This window comes from Ovis aries, chromosome 19 (genome assembly GCF_016772045.2).
Source record: "Ovis aries strain OAR_USU_Benz2616 breed Rambouillet chromosome 19, ARS-UI_Ramb_v3.0, whole genome shotgun sequence".
In the NCBI taxonomy this organism is placed as follows: Eukaryota; Metazoa; Chordata; class Mammalia; order Artiodactyla; family Bovidae; genus Ovis; species Ovis aries.
Genome location: NC_056072.1, coordinates 16,782,855 through 16,800,233, shown reverse-complemented (window position 1 = coordinate 16,800,233; position 17,379 = coordinate 16,782,855). Strand labels below are relative to the sequence as shown.

The window sequence follows — 17,379 nt, the reverse complement described above, 5'->3', positions numbered from 1 at the left end:
GGAGGCGTCTCTGGTTGGCTGGCATGGGGTGACGCAATGGCACATGGCCCACTGCCATTGGCTGTGGCGTGGGTTCCGCCCCTCCCGGCTGCGGAGTCGGCGGCGGGTGCACGTTTTACGCAGCCGCGGAGTTGGGAAGACGGCTGCTGGCGACCGCGGGGTGGGTGGGTCGTCTCTTCCTCCTCCGCGGCCTATGTGGATCTGGATCCTTGCTTGCCCGCTAGTGGGCCATGCCTTTGCTATCTGAAGGCCCTGGACCTGACCTCTTCATATCCGGATCCGGGCTCCTCCCCCCTCCCCCACATCGGGGTTCCGGACTCCTCCCCCCAAGACCGTCCGTCCATCCGGAGTCTTCTCCCGCAGTATTTAGGAATCTGACCAGTTCTCCATAATTCCGCTGATTCAGCCTTTTAGAACCGTATTCCGACACTAAAACGATGGGCTGACTCCTACCTCCTTGCCGAGGATCCTGACCATCTTCCCCCGCAGCGACGAGGATAACTTATTACCATCCTGGAATTTTAGAATAGCTTCCTTTCCCTGCTTCCCCTCCCTCGGACTTAACCGACTCTGGCCTTCTTTTCTTATAACACAGATCTCGGCTCCCAGACCCGCAGCACCGCAGAACCCACCCTTTTCTTTCCCACTTGGCTTCCCTAGTGATCCCTCTCCATATCCTCTGTCTACAGGTCCCCAGCCTGGGAAACGATGGCCCCAAGATCCTCAAGGGGCATAGCCCCAGCTCTGCTCTGTGGTCTGAGCCTGTTCCTTGGCTTCCCAGGCCTGGTCTGGGTCCAAATTTCTGTGCCTCCCCAATCTTCTCCCCACACTGAGGCCCATCCGTGTCACACCTGCCGGGTACTGGTTGACAGCTTCAACAAGGTGGGTGCATCAGCAGTATAAAGAGGAAGGGGCCAGCTACTGTAGCACAGGGGTTGAGAGTTGGGAGCTCTGGGATACAAGTCTGTATGAACTCATGTCCCAGCTTGGTTCCTTGCTGTTTGAATAGACTTGGGCAGGTTGCCTCTCTGCCTCAGTTTCCTGGTTTGTGAAATACAAGTGCTAGAATGTGCCAGTGTACTTAGCAGTGTACTTAGCTATTAATATTGCTAATTTTCTCCATTTCCAGGGCCTGGAGAGAACCATCCGGGACAACTTTGGAGGTGGAAACACTGCTTGGGAGGAAGAGAAGTTGTCCAAATACAAAGACAGGTAAGAAAGAGGCTGGAGGGGTGAGTTTGTATACCTAACATCCCAGTCTCTGCTATGCTGGTAGAGGCCTAGAGACACGTGGAGAGGACTTATTCAACCAATGTCACTGAATACAGGAGAGCACTAAATAAGCCAATCAGAATCCCTCCTTCAGGGAGCTTACATTCTAGTAGAGGAGATAGTGAATAGATAAGTTGTTATTGTTTAATCACTAAGTCACCTCTGACCTTTTTGCAAGCCCGTGGACTGTAGCCCGCCAGGCTTCTCTGCACATGGGATTTCCTAGGCAAGAATATTAGAGTAGGTTGCCATTTCTTCTCCAGGGGATCTTCCCGACCCAGGGATCGAATCCACATCTCCTGTATTAGCAAGTGGATTCTTCACCACTGAGCCACCAGGGAAACCCAAATAAATTAATAATGCCATGTCAGGTGAAGAACGGTAAAGCAGGATGGACTGCAGATTGGGGGGAGGCATGGCATTCTGTGTATGACATTTGAACAGAGACCTGAGGTACAGAAGCAGACGGGTAATGGTTCAGGAAAGGGTTTGGACAGAGCAGGACTGAGCTTGATGTATTTGAGAAGTGGTTGGATTTGGAGTGAACTGAAGGGAGAGTGGCAGAAGACGAAGGCAGAGGTCCTGGAAAGTCACAGAAAGACATTTAGATTTTGTTCTGAGTATATCAGGAAGTCATTGGAAGTTTTGGAGCCGGGAAGTGATAACAGTTTTATTTAAACCTACAAAAGGTCTCTCACACAGACAGACTATAGGGGGTGGTGGTGGAGGAGCAGGAAGACCAGTTGGGAGGCTAGGTCATAGACTAGGCATGTTGGCAGTGGTGGATGTGGTGAGAAAGGGTCAGATTCTGGGTTTACTTTGCAGATAGGATAGGACGTGATGATGGAATCATTATGAGGTGTGAGAGGAAAAGAATAAAAAGTGCTCACTTGGTTTGGGGCCTGAGCAACTGGGTAAATAGTGGGACGGTTTTCTGAGATGAGATAAATGGGTCTAGGGCAGGCATGGAATCAGGTGTTCTCATTGAACACGTTGGGCTGAAACGTCCATTAAATAGTCAAATAAAGTTAGATGTAGGAGTCAGGAGTTCAGGGGAGAAATAGAGCTGGAAACATGAATTTGACAGTCATCAACATATAATTAGTTTATAAAGTCAGGGAACAAGATGAGATTATAATGAGAGGAGAGGCCGAGTCCTAGACCCCTTAGCTTTTCAAAGTCTGATTGGGAAGAGGAATCGCCATGCTTGAAATTTGACCATGTTGTCAGTTGTGATCCTTTGTACCTTCAGGAAGGTCACTTCACCTTTGATCCTCTATTTCCGTATCGGTAAATTGGGAGTATTAATGTCAATCCAATTTTATATGATATGGTAAAGATTAAACTGTGATTAAACCACTAGAAAGAAAAGTTTTGTTACTATGTAACACTGGTCATTTTCCCTTCCCTCAGTGGGCCTCATTTTCCTCATTTGGAAATGAAGGGATTGACCAAGGTAACCCTAAGGGCAATGCTAGTTCTATAATGGTTCCTGTTTTTTGGTTTTATTTTAAATCACCACGTCCTATATGCCAGGCACTGTGCCAGACCCTTTAAGCATAATACATTTTTTGTATTGTATATACATTAAAATTTTTTTAATTGTTGTAGAATGCAATAACATAAAATTTACCATTAGATAAATTTACCATTAGATATACCAATGTATATTAAATATGCATTTAGTATGTTCAGTGTTTTGCAACTATTACCATCATCTAGTTCCCAAACAATTTCATCCCCCAGAAGAGAAACTCCATCTCCATGGAGCATCATTCTCTCTTCCCCTAGCTGCTGGAAACCCCTAATCTGCTATCTGTCTCCGAGGATTTGCTGATTCTGTTGGAATCATACAATATGGCCTTTTATGTCTGGCTTCTTGCACTCAGCATAATGTTTTCAGGGTTCATCCACTTTGTAGCAAATATCAGTACTTTATTACTTTTTAAGGCTTAGTTATATTCTGTTCCATTAATAAACCACATTTGTTTATCCATGTATCAGTTGATGGACATTTGGTTGTTTCTACCTTTTGGCTACTGTGTATAGTATTGCTGTGAACATTTGTGTACAAGTTTTTGTTTGAACACCTGTTTTGCATTCTTTTGGCGAAGTATCCAGGAGTGGAATTACTGAGTCATATGGTGATTCCACGTTTAACTTATGGAGAAACTGCTGAACAGTTTCCACAGTGGCTGCACCGTTTTTCACTCGCATCTGCTATGTAGGAGGGTTCTAGTTTCTCCATATCCTTGCCAACACTTGTTATATGATATGTTTTTAACTACATCTACTGAACAAGGCTATTATATTCTGTTGTGCAGATGCAGGGACTGAGCTATCTTCCAGCAAACCTGCAGGGGAGCCATTGTCCCCATTTTACAGATAAGAAAACATGTTCAGGAGAGGTTAAATGACCTGCCCAAGGTCACACCACTAGATTGGAACCCAGATCTGTCTGACTCCCAAAACTAGCACCCCTTGGCCTGTAGCCTTTGACATTGTCTGGCACCAGGTGGGGGAAGGGATTATAAGGAGGGTAGTAGGTGGGCTGGAGTGTGTTCCTACCACCCCTCCTTGTCCCGTCAGTGAGACCCGCCTGGTAGAGGTGCTTGAGGGGGTGTGCAGCAAGTCGGACTTCGAGTGCCACCGCCTGCTGGAGCTGAGTGAGGAGCTGGTGGAGAGCTGGTGGTTTCACAAGTGAGTGAGAGGGGCCTTCCTGGGAGGGGTTCAGGCCAGGCTGGCTGGTAATGCAGGGGGTGGCGAGCTAGCAGCTATGTCCTCCTTTGGCTCCTTCCTCCAAACCCAGGTGTGCCAAGGACTGCTGGGGAACCCAAGCTCCCACTCTGAGCTGCAGTCTGCAACTCTGCCAGTCAAGAAGAGGGTGGCCTTATGGGTCCTGTGCCCACAATGGCTTTATCACAGATGCTGTGGGCGGTTGGGGGTGGGGTGGGCAGCACCTATGACACTGTCTCAGCCCCGGCACTGTCCCCCCACCTCAGGCAGCAGGAAGCCCCAGACCTCTTCCAGTGGCTCTGCTCAGATTCCTTGAAGCTCTGCTGCCCCTCAGGCACCTTCGGGCCCTCCTGCCTTCGTGAGTTTTTCCAGGTCCTCTTGGGGGCTGGAAGGGAACTTCTGGGGCCAGGGGTCCAGTTGTGGCCCTGTCCCTGGCTGGCTCTGTGAGCTCAGGCTCCTCAGATCACTTCTCCGGACCTTGGTTCTCACCTACCTCACAGAGCTGGTTGGTGAGATGAGCAAATCAATGGGGAATGACTCTGAAAAGAGATATGGGGCTAGACTGAGTCAGATGGGACCATGGTTTCTATCATGTATTTGAGAAAGCTACCCCCCACCCCCAGCCCCACATTTCCCATGCCTGGACTAAGGGACTAAGGTATGACCTTGTTAGGGGCAGGCAGGTGTTGCCCTGAAGCCCCTGGTGTCACCAGTTCTTTTTCCACACAGTCCTGAGACAGGAGCTGAACTTACTCCCAGCCGCTTTTAGAAAAATCTCTCTTGCAGCTGCACATATAAAGAGTTAGCAACAAAGATGGTCAATTCAGTCTTCCTAAAAGAAAAGATTTGTAAATAACCTAACCAGAATGGTTAAGTAAATTTCATAAAGTTTTATGACAGAATATTATGGCATTGTTAAAATGGTTTCCTCTCCAAAAATGTTTACTGACATGGGGGAAAATACTCTCTACATACAAAGTTGTATTTATGACCCCACCTGGTTCGGTGTCTGCCCACAGCCTGTCCTGGGGGTGCGGAGCGGCCCTGCGGTGGCTACGGCCATTGTGAAGGGGAAGGGACTCGAGGGGGCAGCGGGCACTGTGACTGCCAAGCTGGCTACGGGGGTGAGGCCTGTGGCCAGTGCGGCCTCGGCTACTTTGAGGCGGAGCGCAACGCCAGCCATCTGGTATGTTCGGGTAGGTAGCCCAGAGGCGCGGGGCCGAGCAGGGGTGTGTGGAATACCTGTCTGCCCACCCTCAAACTTACCCCGTTCTGCCCAGCTTGTTTTGGCCCCTGTGCACGCTGCTCAGGACCTGAGGAATCACATTGTTTACAGTGCAAGAAGGGCTGGGCCCTGCATCACCTCAAGTGTGTAGGTGAGTGGCACCCTGTCTGGGAGGGCAGGCAAAGTCTCGGGCTTGGTGCCCCATCAACGTACATATCTCTAGGTTCAACCAGTCCAGTCTGCATCTTCACAGAGAAATATCAGCCTGGAAAAGCAAGAAAGTAACCAGGCACTTTCAGTACAGACCAATTGTTGTACAGCAGGAAATGTGTCTCATCCAATTTGGTGGTGGTGGGGAATCAGGAAAGGCCTCTTGGAGGAGGTGTCACTTGGGTCTGGTCTTGAAGATTGGAGAAGGGTTAGCCAGGGGAATGAGAATACTGAACTTGGGGTCAGGAAACCTGTGTTCTAGACTTAGTTTGGTCCCTGTCTAGTCATTTAGATACACGAGGGTAAAGGCTAAGCTGCTGTAACAGAAAGATCCCCAAAGACTGTGGCTTAGTGAATGTAGAGGTTTATTTTCATCTCAAATCAGTCTTGAAGCCAGTGGTCCAGGCTAACAGAAAAGCTCTGCTTATCACGGTCATTAGGACCTGGATTCCTTCTGTCGTACTGTGCAGTCCTACCCTGAAGTGTTGTCTTCCTGGCTGAGGCTGGATCATGGGCACCTCTTTGTTTCACCATCTTGCACTGAGGAGGTGAGGTAGAGAAGAAGGGGCACAGAGGATCTAAGTCCGTTGTTTTAAGGACAAGCGAAAAGTGCAGCACGTCACTTTTGTCTGCATCCCGTTGGCCAAAACTCAGTCCCAAGGCCAGTTAGCTGCAAAGTTGAAAACCAGTAGTCTCCAGTTGGCCAGCCTGAGTCCAGTTCCACCCCTGTATCAGTGGTGGCGGACAGCCTGCTGTCTCAGCCACACTCTTTGAGCCCGGGGAAGTCCTTTACAACCCTGGCCTCAGCTTCCCTGTGAGTGAAATGGAGCTTGAAGTCCCCACCCTGCTGGCCTCTTCGCAGACATTGATGAATGCGGCACGGAGCGAGCCAGCTGTGGAGCCGACCAGTTTTGTGTGAACACGGAGGGCTCCTACGAGTGCCGGGGTGAGTGTCTGCCCCTGTCTTCTGGGGACAGCTATGGGGAGGGTGGGAGGGGCTGTTCCACGCCTTTCCCCACAAACTGCCGCTCTGCCAGGTGCCCCAACCCCTCCACCCTAGGTCCCTTCCGGAGCAGGGCACCCCCAGGCCTACGGGCAGCTCGCCCTCATCTTTCTCCCTACTCCAGACTGTGCCAAGGCCTGCCTGGGCTGCATGGGGGCGGGACCTGGCCGCTGTAAGAAGTGTAGCCCTGGCTACCAGCAGGTGGGCTCCAAGTGTCTCGGTGAGTGTCCTGCCACCCAGGAGCGCCTCGCCCACCATGAATCGATGGGCTGGACTGTGGACGGGGTGTGGGAAGGAAGGGTGGACTGTTGCCTGGGCCAGGGCAGAGGGGTGTCAGGGTGTGAGTGAGATGGGACCCTGGCGGTCAGGGCTCTGAGCCCTCCTTGCCCTCCCTCAAGATGTGGACGAGTGTGAGACGGCAGTGTGTCCGGGAGAGAACCAACAATGTGAGAACACCGAGGGCAGTTACCACTGCATCTGTGCCGATGGCTACAAACAGATGGAGGGCATCTGTGTGAAGGAGCAGATCCCAGGTGAGCCCCAGGAACCTGGGGAGGGGAGTTCCTCATACAGGGGGAGGGTTGGCAAGCCCCTTGTCTGGGCAGCTGCGGACCTTCCCTTCCCCACCCCTTCACCAGGCTGCCCTGGCACAAGAACCCCCCCTCCCAGGCTGGCTTTCGGTGGCCTCACCCTTCCCAGGGTAGAAAGGAAATCTGACTTGGCATCAAATCATTCTGCCTCCCCAACCCTCTTTCCCCGTCTGTCCTTGCCCTGCTGCTGAGGGCTGTTGTAGGCCGTGGGTGTGATGAGACGAAGGACAATCACAGTGATGGTGATAGGGACCACTTCCATGTTTTCGAACTGTGTGTCACATGCTGTTCCAGGCATGTTGTACATATTGACTGATTTCACCCCTAAAATAGGGTGTGATGGGTCTTATCCTCATCCCCACTCTGCATAGTGGAAACGGACACAGAGAGATGAAACAGCACACCCAGGGCCCCATGGTAAGCAGGTGGCAGAGCTGGGTGTCAAATCCAGGTGCTCTGACTCGAGCTGGGCTTGTACACATGCTCTGACGTGACAGTCTCACATGGCCTTGGGCAAACCTCTCTGCACCTCAGTTTTCCATTTAGTGAAACACGGATGATAACTGCCCATCTGGGAGTTGTTCTCAGTGGTGAATGACGCCGTGTGCTGGCATGCCCAGCGGGCATGTATGTGGCAGTGACGCTCAGGCGTGTAGGAGGCTCCAGAAAGAGGAAATGAGTGACAGGCGCTTCTCTTGCTCAGAGTCAGCGGGCTTCTTCTCGGAGATGACGGAGGACGAGCTGGTGGTGCTGCAGCAGATGTTCTTTGGTGTCATCATCTGCGCGCTGGCCACGCTGGCCGCCAAGGGCGACTTGGTCTTTACCGCCATCTTCATCGGAGCTGTGGCAGCCATGACTGGCTACTGGTTGTCAGAGCGCAGTGACCGTGTGCTGGAGGGCTTCATCAAGGGCAGATAATCGCTGTCACACCTGCATCATCTCCCGCCCAGGCTGCCCCTGAGGTCGGGGCTCTTCCATCTGGACACTTGAGGCACTTGCTTTATTTTTGAGAGTGGGGTAAGCACCCCCTCTGCACTTTATAGAGCAGCCCAGACACTAGGCCCCTGGGGTGAAAAAGTAGCCCCAAGGGTAGGTGCCTTGAGATCTTGACCTTGGGGCACTGGGCCAGCTTCACAATGTGTGAATTTTTTTTAAACAGTATCTCCTCGTTGTGGCTGCTGGTGAGCTTTGGCCCTTGCCCAGAGTGAGGTTGGGGGAAGGTGTCCCTGCAGGGGTGGGCCCTTCACAGCCCCCTCCTGCCAGCTGCATGCTGCCAGCTCCTGTTCTGTACTCACCCCCCTGCCCCTCAGCCACTGATTTATTTATTCATCTCAGGAAATAAAGAAAGGTCTTAGAAAATGGAGAAGCTTGTCTTCCTACCTGTACCCACCTGCCATGGGTTGGCTTAAACTACTGAGAGCCCTCCACCCTTGGGGAAGTTTCCTAAAACCCTGGGAAACTGAGGGCTCTCTTGATGGGAGGAGTAGAGGGAAGGCAAAGGAGAGCCTTGGCCCTGAAATATGGACCCTGACAAATGACTCTTCTATAAAATGGGCATGATAATGCTTCCCATCTAGGCTTAATGTGAGAAATAAGGTGATATAAAGAGCTGAAAAGTGTACAGCAGATAGATATTCCATGAAACATTGGTAGCCATTATTTCTAAAGCCTCTTAGGGGACCTCCCTGGTGGTCCAATGGTTAAGAATCTGCCTGCCAGTGCAGGGGACACGGGCTCAATTCCTGGTCCGGGAAGATTCCATGTGCCAACAGGCAACTAAGCCCATTCGCCACAACTACTGAAGCCCCCGTGACCTTGAGCCATAGCTGGTTGCTCCACAACCCAAGTAGCTCTCCCTGGCCACTGGCCAAGACTAGAGAAAACCCACACACAGCAAGGAAGACCCGATGCAGACCAAAAAACAAAAAAGCCTTGGAAAGTTGAGTGCCCTTTCCTTTGGAATTCCTCCCTTCCACTGTACACACAGGACTTGAATTACTAGGTGGGTGGGTGAAGGGGGCCATCTCCTCTAAACAGGATCCTGGCAAGGGCAGAAGGAGGCATGAGCCAAGTCCTAAGGGTTTATTTCTTTGGCACAAAGAGGACAGTCTGGACAAGCAAGACTCATCTCCACCCTGGGGAATCTGGAGGGGATGTTTCGGGCACCTGCACCCTGTTCCCCATTCTCAAATCCGTGCATGTCCACCCTGTATTCCGCATAAGTCTTGGCCTCTGTGCAAAATACCCGCTGAAAAAAATAGAGATATTTTAAAAAACAAAAATCCTGGGCTGGGGGGTGGGTTCATGTCTGGCTGTCTCCAGAGGTTGCATTCAGTTGGAGGCCCAGGAATACCCCTGGAATGTCTTTCAAATGCTCAGAGTCCCAGAAGGTCTGCTGTGCTCGGGGCCCCGGTCCTGAGTTTCTGGACCTCTCAGAGCTCAATGGTGTCACTGGAGGCGCTGCGTGAGTCTCCCGTCTTGCAGCGAGGCTGGACTCCATTCTGGGGCTCCCCAGGCCGCGCGGGAGCCGGGGCGGGAGCTGGGGTAGACAGTAGCTGCACTGTGCTGGGCAGCTCATCCAGGGGCAGACTGTCCACCGACGACAGCCCGTGGCGCCACGGGTTCCAGCTGATCTTGAGCGAGCCCCGGGAGAAGCTGTCCACGGAGCTGCCGGAAGCCGCCGCGTCAGCTTCGTCCACCACGTGTGGCGGGACCGGGCCGCGCACGCGCACATCGCTGAGCGACCGGCAGCGGCCTCGGAGGAGCGAAGAGCCCGAGCCGTCGAGCTCGGCGTCGGGGTGGCTGCCCCGGCGCGACCGCAGCGCGCCCCCGGGCGGCGGGGAGGCCAGGCAGCGGAGGCCGCAGCGTCGGAAGACGCTGTCTTGGACCAAGTGCTCTCGGAAGAGCGCGGCATCGATGCTGCGGCTCAGGTTGATGGGTGACGGCGGCCGCAGGTCCAGCTCGCTTATTGATGGCGCCGGCCCCACGCTGCTGCGGGACAGTCCGGGGCCACCCTGGGGACCGCGGCTCAGCGACGCAGCCGAACCCCAGGCGCCGGAGCTGGGCGTGGCTGGAGGCCCACCCTCCGCTGGATTGCGGATAAGGCTCTTGCTGATGTCCAGGGTACCTGCGCTGACGCCACTGGGCCCCGCATAGCAGTTGTTGGGCCGCTCCGGCACCTCGCTCTTGCTAGAGGGCGTGGGGCACGCCAGGCGCAGCAGCTTAGCCCAGCAAGCGTGCTCTGTGGGCGGCCTGGGCCGCGCGGCGGCCAGAGCGGCCAGCGCCAGGGTGAGTGCCCATGTCAGCTCTAGCAGGCGCAGCCAGAAGTGGACGCCCCACCAAGCCCACGAGAAGCGGCCCACCCGGCCCGGGCCCGGGTACAGCCAGAGCGCTGCCGCCAGCTGCAAGCCGCTGGCCAGCAGCCCCAGCGCGCCGGCCACGGCCAGCAGCCTCGGGCCCGGGCTGGCATCCCAGCCCCTCGGCCCATCCAACAGGCGGCGACGGCACAGACAGAGAGTGCCCAGAGCCACGGCCGCGCCCCAGGCGCACGATAAGCCCTGGGCCAGGAGGTTTAGCGCAGGCCTCACCGACAGCAGGTCTGCGGCGAGCAGCCCCAAGCCGTGCACCAACGCCAGTGCTCCCAGGAGGAGTGGGTTCTGCAGCTGCTGTGGCAGCCCCGCGCCCAGGCCCAGCAAGGTCAGGGCCGCCAGCGCGGTGAGCAGCAAGGGGAAGGGCAGATTGTAGAGCACCAGGCCGGCGCGTAAACCCAGCCGTGCCTGCGAGCCATATGGGTCGGTGAGCATGTAGGCGGATCGCAGCCCCGCCGCTACCAGCACCAGCACCGCTGCTACCAGCGCCAGCCGGGGCCCAGCAGGGGCAGCTGCCAGTGAGGCCAGTGCCAATAATGCGGGCAGCAGGAAGACCACCCCCACCCCGTAAACGTGCAGCTCCCAGGAAAAGCTCAGCACCCGTCGCAGGGGACCCCAGCGCAGAGGGGGTGCCGTGGCGTTGGCTGGGGGGCTGGAGGCAGGGACTGATGCCACGGAGCTGGCTGAGGGCTCCGGAGGGGGTGGCTGGCCCAGGGCGCGCTGCGTGGTGACCCGAATGAGGCCCCGGCGAGACGTCGAGGGGGCCTGGACAGGGGGTGCTGGGGGATGGCTTTGGGGGCGCCCCGGCCACTCCTCGGCTTCATCTGCAATAATAACAATATTAAAATAGCCCTTTGAAAAGTGCTTTTGATTTCCCATCATGCTCCGGTGTGGTGAACAAGTTATATAACTTTGCCAAGCACATCTGTAAAATGGGGATGGTAACAGCACCCCCCTCCTTGGGTTGCGGTGAGGATTAAACGTTTAGCATAGTCCCCAACACCCACTAAAGGTTAAGTGGATGTGTCCTGCCATTTTTATTGAGAGATCAGCAGTTCTCCTTAGGGGCTGCATATTAGAATCACCTGGAGATCAACTCAATCAGAATTCCTCTTGCCGGGGCCTGTGCTTTGGAATTTTTTCAAAGCTCCTCCAGTGAATTGTGGGAGTTGGAGAATCTCTTGCACTAAACAAACCCATGTTAATTTAATTTAAGACTTTTCTAGTCACCAGAGTGCAAATGACTTCTCCCAGAGTACCCAGTGAGTAGTAGTTTATTATCCTAAATTATTTGAAGTTGTTGGTCAGTTCCTTTAAGGAGGCATTCATCCCCATTCATTCCCCACCCCTCCCCTGTATGCTTCACACAGGTTCTTTTATTCCAGAGTACCCACTCTCACCAACCCCCCAGCCATGCCCTCACCTGGCTTCAGGGATCCCACAGGGCTCTCTGTTCGGTTTGCAGTTGGGCCAAGGTCCAAGGGGCCAGGGATGAGGGACTTGGGGGTACCTGGGGCCTCCACTGCACCTCTCACCCGCTGAGGAGAGATGGGATCTGCTCCATTAATTGCTGCCAACTCTGAAATAAAAAAAGCAGTCATCGCTTTGCCTGACCCTCTAGCATTCCCCCAAACCTAATCCTCCAGGAGAGAGGCATGATCACCCTCATTTGCCAGAATGAGGTAAATGGGACCCAGAGGGACCAGAGGTCACACAGAAATGGGGACATCCAGACGCCCTGGAACACTGCCCCTCCCAGCCCTGATCAGCACCCTCACTTTGATACCTACCTGGTTTGGGCTGCCCATCAGAAGTCTCTGAGGCTGGGAGATCTGACGGCTGGGGTCCTGGTGAGCCCCTGACATCAGGGAGGTGAGCCTCTTTGGGGGAGGGACTTGAAAAACTGACCTCCCAGGCCTCCCCACCTCCAGCCGTCTTGGGCAGCTCCATGGGCTGCTCCTCAGCAGGAGGAAGGCTTCTGGCCAGTGCCAGGTCTGGCTGGGACTCAGGCTCCTGAGAGGATGCCCCCTCAGCTGGTGATACTGAGCCAGTATCAGGGGCTGCTGGACCCTGCTGGGTGGAAAGGGGGCCTTGAGCTGCCTCCTGGAAGTCCTCCTCACCCCCACCCTGTTCTTCCAGCCCTGGCCTCGCCACAATACCCGGGTGGGGCACAAGAGTTGGGGAAGGGCCCCTGTGGTCCCAGGAAAATGTCTCCGAGACCCTGGTCTTGCCTTTGGCCAGTAGACCCTCATCGCTAGGTGGTAGCTGTCCCACTTGGCCTCCAGGTTCCGCCGATGTGGGAGGAACTGTGACTAGCCCGAGTTGGAGTCTGGGAGTTGTGGGGAAGAAAGGGAGGTGAGGGGGCCCCACTGGATAGGGGACTGGTGCTTCTTGCTCCATAGGCTCCTGTGAGTCAGGAGGTCCTGTCCAGCCCTGAGAAATTGGCCCTTGAGCCACCTGGAGGTCATCGGTCACTGGGAGTCCTTCTCTCTGAGCCCCATGGGCTGCTTTAGGTCCATGCAGGGCTGGGCCAAGGGCGTCTTCAGGCCTCTCTGGCATCTTCTCAGCAGGGACCTGGGGGACACTGGCATTCCAGGGGCTCTCGTCTAGGGGCTTCTCCCAGAAGAAGTCGAAGGCCCGACGCTCCGTGTCAAGAAGGCCCTTCTCGCGGGCTCCAGGGGTCAAGTGTGGTTCTGAGTCTTCAAGGGGTCTGGGAAGGCCCCGGCCCAGGGCAGGGCTGGTCCCCAGGGACAGCAAGGGCAACAGCAGCAGGAGGCCATCCACACAGCCCCAGGGGCTGGGGGCCATGCTCCACGCTGATGCCTGGGCCTTGAGCCCTCCGCTTCCCGTCCTCACCGGATGAGCCTGAAAAAAGGAGAGGCGGATGGCGCACGAGGGGGTGGTCTTCCACGGCTACCCACCGGGGGCGGGTGGGAAAGAAAGAAACAGCTTCCTCTCTGCCCATTCCTTCCTATTCAGCCTCTGCATGCTACCCAGAGTCCTTTAACACCACCTCTCTGGTCATGCCACTTGCCATAATTCAGAACCTTCAGTGGTTCCCCATTGCCCTCAGGAGAGAATATAAGGTCCTCTCCTGGCCTCCCAAGGCCACACCAGGCTGCTCACCTATCCCTCAGCACCCACAGAACTGCCTGACACTCCACGCCTTCGATACTGCTCTTCCCTCAGGCTGGAATGCCATCTCCCTTCTCCTTCACTTGCTGAAATCCTTTATATATATAAATATATATATATATATATTTATATATATATATATATATATATATTTTTAATCCTATTCTTGAAGGCCCAGCTCAAAAATTACAGAAGTGGAGAGGGAGAGGAATATGCCCCTGCCTTTGAGGAGGGACCTGGGTTTGAATCCCAGCTTCACCAGTTCTGGGTGACTGACTTTTCCCCTCCACATCATGGTTTTCCTATCCGTAAAATGGGTATAATAATAGTACCTAACTCCAATGGCCTCTTATAAGACATAACAAAACACATGATGGGCCAGGCCCATAAATGGAGCTGAATAAGCATTAGAGCCCTCTGACTTTTCCTTTTGCCCAGAAAGCTTTCTTTCTCACCAACCCTCTAACCATGTCAACAAATAATTGGAGCACGTACTGTGTGCCAAGCCTGGGGGATAAAGCAGTGAACAAGACTGGCAAGATCTCTGCCTGCATGGAGCTGGTGTTCTAGGTAAAAGACAGACAATGAATACTTTTAAAAAAGATGGGCTGTGGAGAACATAAAACAGGGGTAAGAAATAGAAGACTGGGGGATGACTTTACACAGGAGTGCAAGAAAGGCCACTCAGGTGACATTTGAGCTAAATACAGAATGGGAAGGAGTCACCCATTAGATGATATCCAGGAAAAGCATTTGCTGGAGGAAACAGCAAGTGCAAAGGCCCTTCAGCAGGCAGAGGGAACACAGCAGATGCAGGAGAAAGGAGCAGAGGGAGATAAAGTCAGGGAGGCAGGGCTTTCTCAAAACCCACAAAAAGGCACCTGGATTTTATTCCCACCCAGGAAGCCAAGGGAGATGACAAGCAGAGAAGTTACAAGGGAGATCTGAGAAGTCTTTTAAAAGGGGGGGAGAGGCCAGTACAGAAATCCAGGTAGGATATGACAGTGGCTTGTTTCAGCTCGAGTATTTCTTTCCCTGACACCTTCTCCACCCCTTCCCATCACACCGGTCACATAGCATAGTAACCTTCTGTCTCCCCCACCCTCCTGGGGCTTCTCAAGGGCTGTGTCTTTTATTTCTTGTCTCCAGTCACTGCGTAAGCCTAGCCCAAGTATAGTCCCTTACAGTTCCCCTTCCTGAGAGTCCCTAATGTAGGCAGGAGGCAGGAAGGAACCCCACAGCCAGCAGAGGGGGACAGTGCCTGGGTGAATTTAAGGGCAGAGACCCTGTTGATTCCTCTCTGGGGACCAGCTGTGCTCAAAGCTCCCAAGTTCCTAATACTTGGTGGCTCGCAGACACCTTGAGAAGCTGAAGAAAATGCCAGGTGGCCTCCCCAGGGAAATGTCCAGGTTCACCAAAGCTTGTAGGTAATTTTAGGGGGAATCAAAGATCGCTTAAACCCATCCCCCAAACTGAGTTTAGTCTCTGCCTCGTTAGTTCATTGCTCAAACCTGGCCCAGGCTAGGTGCTGGGGACCCCAAGAGAAGGCTCAGTTCCAGGGTCCAGAGTGGGGTCGAGCTGAGGGGGAAGAACTGGAAGGCCACGGACACAGGCGCTGGTTAATAACAGTTCTCCTTTGTCGAGCTCATCCCCACTTAGGCTCCTGTGCTAAGCTTAGCTGCATGTCCCCGATTTCATCCACCCCTCCCGGTACAAGCAGGTGTGGGTATATCCATTCATAGGGGAAAAAAGCAAGGTTCAGAGAGGCTGAGCAACTCAGCCAAGGTCACACAGGCTGCCAATGGCTATAGCAGGGGCTGTGGAACCCGCACTGGCTCAGTTTACACAAGGGGTCCGAGAAGGTTTTGCAGAGGAGGAGGCAATAGAGTTGGGCCTTCAAGGATAAACATATGCCATCTGCTCACCACCCCCGATCCAAGAGATGTAGTCATCTCCGGATGAGCAGGGGGCTGCCCAGATCTGGGTTCCAACTGCTGAAGATATTTTTTTTTTCTTTTTTTTAGTGGGGAGGGTGTTCTCCCTACCCCAGGGACTGGGGAGAGGCCGTCCTGGGGGGAGGGTGCCGCCGGCCGCAGGGCAGCCTCAGGAGCCGGTCCATCTCGGGTTACCTCTCCTTTTCCTTCATCTCCTCTCCCCTGGCTCCGCGCCTTCCCGCAGTGTCCTGGGTGGGGGTAGGCGCTAGTGCAGACCCTGCCGCTCGCACCTGAGACGGGGGCTGCAGGCCATGCTCCCTGCTGGGGCCCCTCCACTGCCCCCTCCCTAGTCCAGCTCCTCACCTGGGCGCCAAGCTGGCAGCCCCCGCGTTCACCTTGCGCGCGTCCCTGAAGCTGCTCTCCACGCCGCATCCTCTGAGATGCTCAGACTTGGCTAACAGAGCCCAGCGCTGCCGATCGGGGAGCCCGCCCACAGGAGTGCCGTCCCAGCTTAACCCTTTCCCCTTAGGGGTGGCTTCTTCTCCCAGTCCCAACCTCCCCTCTCTGAGAGAGTCTCAGGGCTAAGAAGGGAAGACAGGCCACCTCGGAAGGATGTGGAAATCACTTCAGCAGCATCCCTGAAAACAGGGCAGTCAGTCTCTGTTTGCATACCTCCTGGGACGGGGAGCTCATTCCCTTTGTAGCTCCTTATAATACATACATACATACTAGGGACCTCCTACAGGTAAATCCTACCTACAGCGTGATGTATATCCTTCTGCTTTTTGAAGGCACAACCACATACACATTTTAAATAGAAATGAGATCATACTGTACATATTGTTCTCTAACTCTCCTCCTTCACTTCCCAATATATCCTGGCATATTCACCATGTACATTTCTACAGATCCATCTGATTTCTTGTATTCAGCATGGAGAGTTGCAGCATATGATCAGCCTGTCATTTTTACTTAGCCAGTTTGTGAAGTCGGACATGTAGGTTGTTCCCAGCTATTTGTCAGCAAGAATAACAAGGCACCAGCACTCCCATGCAGACATCTTTGTGCCCACGCACTGGTGTGCCTATCAGATAATCTCTGCCCGAGGCATGGGTAGGTCAGTGTCTCTGCACATTTTCAGGCTGGCCTGCCAGAATGCTCCAGGTCCCTCTTTGGACAGTTCCTGATGTATTAAGTGGCCACCGTAAGGCTCAGCACGTTAAGGAAGATCCATAGAAGGAATACATGTGGTCATTAAATATGATGTGGGATCTTTAATGGCATGGAGACACGTCGAGAGTAGACTTGTTTATGTATTTAAATCGCAGTCATTTGGGTTATAATATATGCTGAAATTGTCCCAATTCAAGCAACATACAAATGTTCAAAGAATACGGGAACTGTCTTACCTTTGGTCTCTCCAGCTCTACCGCGCCACCCCCTCCCCAGATGTACCCACTGTTAGCATCATACTGTTTTCTTTGCATCATATAAAAATATATATGTGCATGCATTTCTACAAAAATGGGATCATACTATGTGCATTATTCCATAACCTTGTTTTAAGCAGATATATGTTGGAAACATTGTGAAGGCAATACATACTAGCTCTGCCCTTTCTTTTAATTAGCTGTAAGTCTTGCATGGTGTGGATGTTCTGTCAGTTTGTCAGACAGTCCCAGTATTCCCCTACTGATGAGTAATCAGGTGATTAACAGCTTTTTTCCCCCTAGAAACAATACTGCAATAAGCATCCTTACATACTAATATATATATTATTATGTGCTGATACTCTCATTTCTCTCAGATAACTACTTGTATGATCCCATTTTTGTTAATATCCATCAATCAGTCCACCACCTATCCTATCCCTAAATATTAGAAGGTAAATAGTGATTGATGTGTG

General features: G+C 53.4%; 2 protein-coding genes across 4 annotated transcripts; one reads left to right on the top strand and one right to left on the bottom strand.

Moving 5' to 3' along the window:
* The first annotated feature begins 110 nt into the window (after window positions 1-110).
* On the top strand, window positions 111-8,402 carry CRELD1 (cysteine rich with EGF like domains 1). Of its 2 annotated transcripts, none has more exons than XM_012099504.4 (11): window positions 111-160; window positions 690-882; window positions 1,130-1,212; window positions 3,862-3,972; window positions 4,275-4,366; window positions 5,028-5,204; window positions 5,289-5,384; window positions 6,306-6,389; window positions 6,571-6,666; window positions 6,845-6,979; window positions 7,740-8,402. In XM_012099504.4, exons 2-11 carry the CDS (start codon window positions 709-711, stop codon window positions 7,952-7,954), a joined length of 1,263 nt encoding a protein of 420 aa, XP_011954894.1. In that variant the 5' UTR covers window positions 111-160; window positions 690-708; the 3' UTR covers window positions 7,955-8,402. The 2 variants fall into 2 exon arrangements, with proteins under 2 accessions (XP_011954894.1, XP_004018326.1); XM_004018277.6 differs by having other exon boundaries at window positions 111-164.
* Window positions 8,403-9,103: 701 nt separating this feature from the next.
* PRRT3 (proline rich transmembrane protein 3) lies at window positions 9,104-15,919 on the bottom strand. 2 transcript variants are annotated; one of them, XM_060402797.1, is made up of 4 exons: window positions 15,837-15,919; window positions 12,195-14,105; window positions 11,828-11,983; window positions 9,104-11,228 (listed from the first exon to the last, which is right to left on the bottom strand). In XM_060402797.1, exons 2-4 carry the CDS (start codon window positions 13,210-13,212, stop codon window positions 9,469-9,471), a joined length of 2,934 nt encoding a protein of 977 aa, XP_060258780.1. In that variant the 5' UTR covers window positions 13,213-14,105; window positions 15,837-15,919; the 3' UTR covers window positions 9,104-9,468. The 2 variants fall into 2 exon arrangements, with proteins under 2 accessions (XP_060258780.1, XP_027813885.1); XM_027958084.2 differs by having other exon boundaries at window positions 12,195-13,269.
* Between the last annotated feature and the right edge of the window lie 1,460 nt (window positions 15,920-17,379).

Excerpts from the sequence above, each read along its gene's own strand:
- PRRT3 (XM_027958084.2), bottom strand. The coding sequence starts at position 15,905 with ATGCGGCGTGGAGAGCAGCTTCAGGGACGCGCGCAAGGTGAACGCGGG. Across the intron at positions 11,984-12,194 it reads TGATGGGCAGCCCAAACCAG|AGTTGGCAGCAATTAATGGA; the intron begins GTAGGTATCAAA and ends TTTTTATTTCAG. Across the intron at positions 11,229-11,827 it reads TGTGGGATCCCTGAAGCCAG|ATGAAGCCGAGGAGTGGCCG; the intron begins GTGAGGGCATGG and ends TTATTATTGCAG.
- CRELD1 (XM_012099504.4), top strand. The coding sequence starts at position 709 with ATGGCCCCAAGATCCTCAAGGGGCATAGCCCCAGCTCTGCTCTGTGGT. Across the intron at positions 883-1,129 it reads TGGTTGACAGCTTCAACAAG|GGCCTGGAGAGAACCATCCG; the intron begins GTGGGTGCATCA and ends CTCCATTTCCAG. Across the intron at positions 5,205-5,288 it reads CAGCCATCTGGTATGTTCGG|CTTGTTTTGGCCCCTGTGCA; the intron begins GTAGGTAGCCCA and ends CGTTCTGCCCAG.